The 8,318-nt window shown below is 40.1% G+C and overlaps 1 protein-coding gene across 1 annotated transcript; it reads left to right on the forward strand.

Moving 5' to 3' along the window:
- Positions 1-1,227: 1,227 nt before the first annotated feature.
- On the forward strand, positions 1,228-2,950 carry LOC104659891 (heterogeneous nuclear ribonucleoprotein A1). Its single transcript, XM_010360057.2, is given in 2 exon segments — positions 1,228-2,225; positions 2,228-2,950. Coding segments are annotated over 2 exon segments (1,068 nt in total). The 5' UTR covers positions 1,228-1,283; the 3' UTR covers positions 2,354-2,950.
- The last annotated feature ends 5,368 nt before the right edge of the window (positions 2,951-8,318 follow it).

Genomic DNA, 8,318 nt, shown 5'->3' on the forward strand with positions numbered 1-8,318 from the left:
TCAGACACCAGAAATTATTATAAAGCAATAGTAACTAAGAAGTATGGTACTCTTTCAGGTTACACAAATAGGTGAATGGAATAAAAAAGAGCTACACGGCATGGCACAGTGGCTCACGCCTATAATCCCAGCACTTTGGGAGGCTGAAGTGGGTGGATCATGACGTCAAGAGATCAAGACCATCCTGCCAACATGGTGAAATCCTGTCTCTACTAAAAATGCAAAAATTAGCTGGGCATCGTGGTGCATGCCTGTAGTCCCAGCTACTTGGGAGGCTGAGGTAGGAGAATCGCTTGAACCTGGGAGGCAGAGGTTGCAGTGAGCCGAGATCACACCACTGCACTCCAGCCTGGTGACAGAACAAGACTCTGTCTCAAAAAAAAAAAAAAATAAAAAATAAAAAAAGAACTACACACAGAAACTTGAAAGATGATTGAATGGGCAATGCACATCAGCAGTATAAGAATGAACTATTAATAAATACAGCTGAGAAGACTGATTCTCCATTCATGAAATGAAACAGATCCTTATTGTAAGCATTGTATGTACGACCAGAGTACAATACAAACTTAAATTTGGAAGGTCAAACTATAAAGTTTCAGAAGAATTTATCGGAGTACATTTAATAACCTTGGGGTAAGGAGAAATTTCTTAATCAAGACCCCCCCAAAAAGGAAAATATCAAAAAGTTGCCATTAAAATTAAGAATCTCTAGTCTTCATATAATAAATAGGGTAAAAATACAAAATTCAAGCTCTGAAAATAAATTTTTGATAGATATAACTGACAAAGGAAGATATAAATCTAGAATATATAAACACTTCCTAGAGTCAATAAGAAAGAGACTAGCAATATAGTAGATAGATGTGTAGAAGTGGGAACACAAATGTGACCCCAACACCACATGAAAAGGTGATCAGTGACATTAGTAATAAGGGCAATGCAAAACGAAACCACAATGAGATATCACTTTGCTCCCAGACATTGGCAAAAATTATTAAGTTAGGTAAGTACCAGTTTCAGCAAGAATGTGGGCCTATCAATACTCTTACATACTTCTGGTGAGAGATACTTGCATATCTCAAGGCACATACAAAAGAGTTTATGATCGCAAAAACAAAAAACTGGAAACCACATAAATGCCAACAGTAACATGAATTTTAAAATATGGTATAGTTTTATCATGGGATGCTGTATAGCAGTTTAAAAAAATGAATTACAGCCTTTCTGCCCGTGGACGCCGCCGAAGAAGCATCGTTAAAGTCTCTCTTCTCCCTGCCGTCATGTCTAAGTCAGAGTCTCCTAAAGAGCCCGAACAGCTGAGGAAGCTCTTCATTGGAGGGTTGAGCTTTGAAACAACAGATGAGAGCCTGAGGAGCCATTTTGAGCAATGGGGAACGCTCACGGACTGTGTGGTAATGAGAGATCCAAACACCAAGCGTTCCAGGGGCTTTGGGTTTGTCACATATGCCACTGTGGAGGAGGTGGATGCAGCTATGAATGCAAGGCCACACAAGGTGGACGGAAGAGTTGTGGAACCAAAGAGAGCTGTCTCAAGAGAAGATTCTCAAAGACCAGGTGCCCGCTTAACTGTGAAAAAGATATTTGTTGGTGGCATTAAAGAAGACACTGAAGAACATCACCTAAGAGATTATTTTGAACAGTATGGGAAAATTGAAGTGATTGAAATCATGACTGACCGAGGCAGTGGCAAGAAAAGGGGCTTTGCCTTTGTAACCTTTGACGACCATGACTCCGTGGATAAGATCGTCATTCAGAAATACCATACTGTGAATGGCCACAACTGTGAAGTTAGGAAAGCCCTGTCAAAGCAAGAGATGGCTAGTGCTTCATCCAGCCAAAGAGGTCGAAGTGGTTCTGGAAACTTTGGTGGTGGTCGTGGAGGTGGTTTCGGTGGGAATGACAACTTCGGTCGTGGAGGAAACTTCAGTGGTCGTGGTGGCTTTGGTGGCAGCCGTGGTGGTGGTGGATATGGTGGCAGTGGGGATGGCTATAATGGATTTGGTAATGATGGAAGCAATTTTGGAGGTGGTGGAAGCTACAATGATTTTGGCAATTACAACAATCAGTCTTCAAATTTTGGACCCATGAAGGGAGGAAATTTTGGAGGCAGAAGCTCTGGCCCCTATGGCGGTGGAGGCCAATACTTTGCAAAACCACGAAACCAAGGTGGCTATGGCGGTTCCAGCAGCAGCAGTAGCTATGGCAGTGGCAGAAGATTTTAATTAGGAAACAAAGCTTAGCAGGAGAGGAGAGCCAGAGAAGTGACAGGGAAGCTACAGGTTACAACAGATTTGTGAACTCAGCCAAGCACAGTGGTGGCAGGGCCTAGCTGCTACAAAGAAGACATGTTTTAGACAAATACTCATGTGTATGGGCAAAAAACTCGAGGACTGTATTTGTGACTAATTGTATAACAGGTTATTTTAGTTTCTGTTCTGTGGAAAGTGTAAAGCATTCCAACAAAGGGTTTTAATGTAGATTTTTTTTTTTTGCACCCATGCTGTTGATTGCTAAATGTAATAGTCTGATCGTGACGCTGAATAAATGTCTTTTTTTTAATGTGCTGTGTAAAGTTAGTCTACTCTGAAGCCATCTTGGTGAATTTCCCCAACAGTGTGAAGTTAGAATTCCTTCAGGGTGATGCCAGGTTCTATTTGGAATTTATATACAACCTGCTTGGGTGGAGAAGCCATTGTCTTCGGAAACCTTGGTGTAGTTGAACTGATAGTTACTGTTGTGACCTGAAGTTCACCATTAAAAGGGATTACCCAAGCAAAATCATGGAATTACTGGTTATAAAAGTGATTGTTGGCACATCCTATGCAATATATCTAAATTGAATAATGGTACCAGATAAAATTATAGATGGGAATGAAGCTTGTGTATCATCCATTATCATGTGTAATCAATAAACGATTTAATTCTCTTGAAAAAAAAAAAAAAAAAAAAAAAAAAAAAAAAATGAATTACAGCCATGCACATGAAAATGGATTAATCCGAAAAGCTGTTTAACCTGGATCAATCAGAAAGATAGAAAAGAAGCTCATTTTATGACCAAAGAATTCCTTTATATAAATTTTATAAGCAAGGAAAATTAAACAGTATATTGTTTGTGGATACACGCTTAAGTGGTAAAATTATAAAGAAAAACAAGGGAATCACTGACAAAAAAAAAAAAAAAATCAGAAGTGTTAGTTGTTGGCCGGGCACAGCGACTCACACCTGTAATCCCAGCACTTCGGGAGGCCGAGAGAGAAGGGTCACTGGAGGCCTAGAGTTCAAGGCTGCAGTGAGCTATGATCAGCCCGAGATGACAGAATGAGACCCTGTCTAAAACAAACAAATAACAACAACAACAGAAACAAAAAAGTCAGGAAAAAAGAGTAGTTGTCTTTGGAGCTGGAAGAGGATGCCTTCAGTGATAGGTACTCCAGGGCTTCTGAGGTTCTGGTATGTTCTAGCTCTAAGTCTTTGTGATGGGCACATGAGTGTTTTATTATTATTATTTACCTGTCAAGTGCCCAATACATTTTTTTTTTCACTTTTTGAAAAGAAATTATCCTTCAGTTTTCTATTAAGCACTTCATGGATTCCAAAGCAGAATTAATCACATTCTTTGCATTCATTCGGGCTGGGTTTGCTGAACTCTGGATCCCTGAAGCCATGGAGCATGCATGCTGGATTCCCATGTTTCAGAGCTGGAAATTTTCCTCCCCAGTGTGAAGAACCTCAAGAGAGGCAGAAGATGCTGTTTACTACACACCTTGAACACTTAGAGGGTTAAAGAAGGTAATGGAAGAGCTGAGGAAAGAACTGTGTAATGCACAAAAGACATCACAGAAAAAATAGAAACTGGCATTTGGAATCTCATAAGAAATTATTTGGTTGAGGATAAAAATTATGTTCATAATTATGATGAGAAGGAGCATTCAAATTCTGGTGCTTTGGTTTGCTCTAATTTTCCATCTCTTTTCTTCTATTAATTTATTCTGACCTTTGAGAATCTCTTGTTTGGGTTTTCCCCTGCCTTTCAGTTTTACACACTGCCTTTTAAATTCTTATGGAAGTTTTTCTGTGTTTGCTAAATTAAATAGATCCATAAAGCAATACATATGTTTGTAGTGAGATGGAAATTACAGTGAAACTGTCTGTACTTCCTGCATTCATGAGATAATGAATAGGGGTAACTTTTTAAGGAATTAGAATAGAAAATCAAGATCACAAATGGTAGGAAGCAGAAGCTTTCACAATCTGGCTCCAGGGTTTTCTGCCTCTAACAACTCTTTAATCCTCCACTGTATTAGAACTCTCAGAACCAGCTTCGTTCCTTTCTTATTCTAAAATTACAGCTCTCTTTCTGTTTGTCTCAGGTTCCAAATGACTTTTCATCCCTGCACAATTGTTACCATCTTCTTGTTTAAAAACTGTCATCAAAACTTAGCAAGGTTCTCAGAAAACAAGGCAAATGGAAAAATCTGTGCTTCAGTGATTGCTCAGAGCCTTGAAGTGGGCACTCTGTCTGCTCATGATGAGAAGAGAGGAAAGACCTTCATAATCCTAGCTCTGCAACTGGAGAATCTTAGAAATACAGCATGCCCTAGAGGCCATAGAGTTCTGCTCAAAGTAAAATTCCCTTTTCTATGTCTCTGAAGAAGGTTCTTTGGCTTCAGCTTTTGACTTAGCACTGCAGTCACAGGGAGCTTGAGACTTCAACAGACAGCTGTTATGCTCTTGGAGTTGTAAGGAAATTCTTCCTTAGGGAGGTATTATAAGCCTCCCCTGAGCTAGCTTGGGTCTCTACAAGACCAATTCTTCAAATATGTAAAATGCTGTCCCCTCATTTTGACATGTCTCTCGAGAGTCTTCTCTTCTGAAAGTCAACATCTCTGCTTTTGTTGCCCATATAGTCTCTTTCTAGGCGTAGTTTTAGACTGTGCTGGTGCCTCTTGTTTGGAGGCCTGGCTGCAGTGTGGCAGCACCCTTTTTAAAGTGAGATGCCCAAACTGAGTATCAGACTCCAGAGGTGGCCTAAATCTTGGGGGCACTAAGTGCTTTATTCCCCCTTTTATACTAAAGTTCCCAAATTTTGTTAGTTTTGATAGAAACTACATGACACAGGAAGTGTGTGTAGAAATAATCTTGGATCAACATCAGAAATCCACTGAAGTAGCTGCCCTACAGATATCTTCATTGTAAAGTCACCACAGGTAGTCAGGCTTCCATCAAGATATGAAGTAAAATATCTTCCCTGGGCCCTGGGCAGGAGGAGCCCCAGGAGCTGGGTCTACTCTTCAGTCCCCCACCCCAGGGTCTCTTGTCTCTGATTCTCTCTGCAGGTCTGTTCTGCTCTCCTTCTTCTCTTGGCGAAGTGACTTTTCCATGTCTTTTATGTTTCCTTTTAACTTTGGTTTGCCTGTGCTCTGTGTGGCATGAAACCAACCTAACCTGTAAACTTTTCATTCCAAGTGTTCCTATTGCCATTGCCCAGCTCAGTGTCTCTCAAACTTTAGTGTCTACAAAATCACTTGGGGATTTTGTTAAAATTCTGATAATAGTTCCATAGGTCTAGGATGGGGAGTCCACATTTCTACCAAGTTCCCAGCCAGCGTGGATGCTGCTAGTCCACAGATCATACTTTGAGTAGCAATGAATCAGGCTGCAGCTGTTCCAGTTTCCTAGTTCCCCAGTTCCAACTTCCTGGGAAATGGAATTTTATGATTGTGTTCCAATTTTTGGATTTGTTCACCCTGGGTCAAATGTTCACTCTGGTCCAGTTAGCTACTGGAAGGGGAACTGATGTACATGATACAAATGTGGCCACCTTCACTGGCCCTTTCAGCAGAAGCTGTGGGTGGACTGGGTAGTTTAAAATGCCAAAATAAGTCCATAGCAGAGGTCAGTAAAACCCCCGGGTCACTTTTGTATAAACAGCTCACTAAACCAAATTTTGCCTACCTTGCACTTGTGCAATTTTTCTGATGGGAAATACTGTCATTTTCTTTTTTAAAAAAATATAAGTTCTGGAATACATGTACATGATGTGCAGGTTTGTTACTTAGGTAAATGTGTGCCATGGTGGTTTGATGCACCTATCAACACATCACCTAGGTATTAAGCCCCGCATGCATGAGCTATTAATCCTGATGCTCTCTCTTCCTGCACCCCCACCCTATCCCGACAGGCCCCAGCGTGTGTCGCTCCCCTCCCTGTGTCCATGTGTTCTCATTGTTTGGCTCCCACTTGTAAGTCAGAACAAACGATGTTTGGTTTTCTGCTCCTATGTTAGTTTGCTGAGGATAATGGCTTTGAGCTCCATCCATGTCCCTGTAAAGGACACGATCTTGTTACTTTTTATGGTTGCATAATATTCCATGGTATGTATGTACCACATTTTCTTTATTCAGTCTATCATTGAAGGGCATTTGGGTTGATTCCGTATCTTTGCTATTGTGAATAGTGCTGTAATGAACATACGTGTGCACGTATCTTTATAATAGAATGATTTTTATTCCTTTTGGGTATATACCTAGTAATGGGATTGCTGGGTCAAATGGTATTTCTGGTTCTAGGTCTTTGAGGAATTGCAATATTGTCTTCTACAATGGTTGAACTAATTTTGCATGCCCAGCAACAGTGTAAAAGCATTCCTATTTCTCCACAACCTCACCAGCATCTGCTGTTTCTCGACTTTTTAATAATCACCATTCTGACTGGTGTGAAGTGGTATCTCAATGAAGTTTTGATTTGTATTTCTCTAATGATCAGTGATGTTAAGTTTTTTTTCTTATATTTGTTGGTCACATAAATGTCTTGTTTTGAGAAGTGTTTATTCATGTCCTTTGCCCACTTTTTAATGGGGTTGTTTTTTCTTCCAAATTTAACTTCCTTGTAGATTCTGGTTATTAGGCCTTTGCCAGATGGATTGATTGCAAAAATTTTCTCCCATGCTATCGGTTATCTGTTCACTGTGATGATAGTTTCTTTTGCTGTGCAGAAGCTCTTTAATTAGCTCCCATTTGTCAATTTTTGCTTTTGTTGCAATTGCTTTTGATGTTTTTGTCATGAAAACTTTGCCCATGACTGTGTCCTGAATGGTATTGCCTAGATTTTCTTCCATGGTTTTTATAGTTTTTGGTTTTACATTTAAGTCTTTAATCCATTTTGAGTTAATTTTTGTATAAGGTGCTAGGAAGGGGTCCACTTTCCATTTCCAGCATATGGTTAGCCAATTCTCCCAGTACCATTTATTAAAGAGGGAATCCTTTCCTCACTGCTTGTTTTTGTCAGGTTTGTTGAAGATCCTATGATTACAGATGTGTGGTCTTATTTCTGACCTATTGTGTTCCATTGGGCTATGTAAGACTGTCATTTTCTAACATAATTGACACGGTTCTGATTTCCTTTGAATCCTGTTCACACAGTTAATATATCTTGTTTCTGATGCTTGTGTGAGGCTCAGGCCTATGAAATTCATATATTCCTGAAAAGAAAAAACCATATGAATTATCCTTTTATATCTTCTCATATTTTAGATGCTATTCTTCTGTCATTTCAGTGAGATTTTGGAAGAAAGGAAAGACTTGCTCTTAGTCAGACATCTTAAGGAAGCATCACTTTACATTGTATTTTTAAAAATCCTTGTACTGGGCCCTGAACTCAGTGCAAACCAGCCATCACTTATGTGAAACTCACAATTATAATGGTTAAATGTCCCTTTTCAATAGCTTTTCCAGGTGGGTCAGTATGGCCCTTCCAGGGGTCTGTCTGTGTGAGATCCAAGCTGTGGGAATGACATCTACAGGAGTTCAGAACTGAAACTTCCACTTTACACTCCCCTGATCCACGCACATACCAGATGCTGACTTCCCTAGTACACTATGACAGGAGGAATGGTGGCAGCACTTGCTTTTACTCCCTGATCTAGATGCTTACTCCATGGTGACGATTCTATAGTGCTTCCCTCTTCCAATTCCAGTGTGTTTTAGTTTCAGGTATGTAGGTAGTTTCTAAGGATTGAAGCACTTGGAGGAGTGTGCAGTGAGGAGGGGATGACAGGGATGGATGCAGCAGGATAATGAGAATGTTCTCTGGTATGAGTCTGGGGAAGGCAAAGAAGTGCTTCTAGCTTGGCGAGCTTAGGAAGAAATCCTAAAGCAATTCATTTCAGTCCTGGATTGTCAGACTTGTCCTATTGTTCATTCACTTTCTAAAAACGAGTCTTAGAAAAATCGTATGATCCCTTTGGGCTTTGGAAAAGGTCTTCCATAATTCAGAGAACTGGCACATTAATTTAA

This window comes from Rhinopithecus roxellana, chromosome 2 (assembly GCF_007565055.1).
Source record: "Rhinopithecus roxellana isolate Shanxi Qingling chromosome 2, ASM756505v1, whole genome shotgun sequence".
Taxonomy (NCBI): Eukaryota; Metazoa; Chordata; class Mammalia; order Primates; family Cercopithecidae; genus Rhinopithecus; species Rhinopithecus roxellana.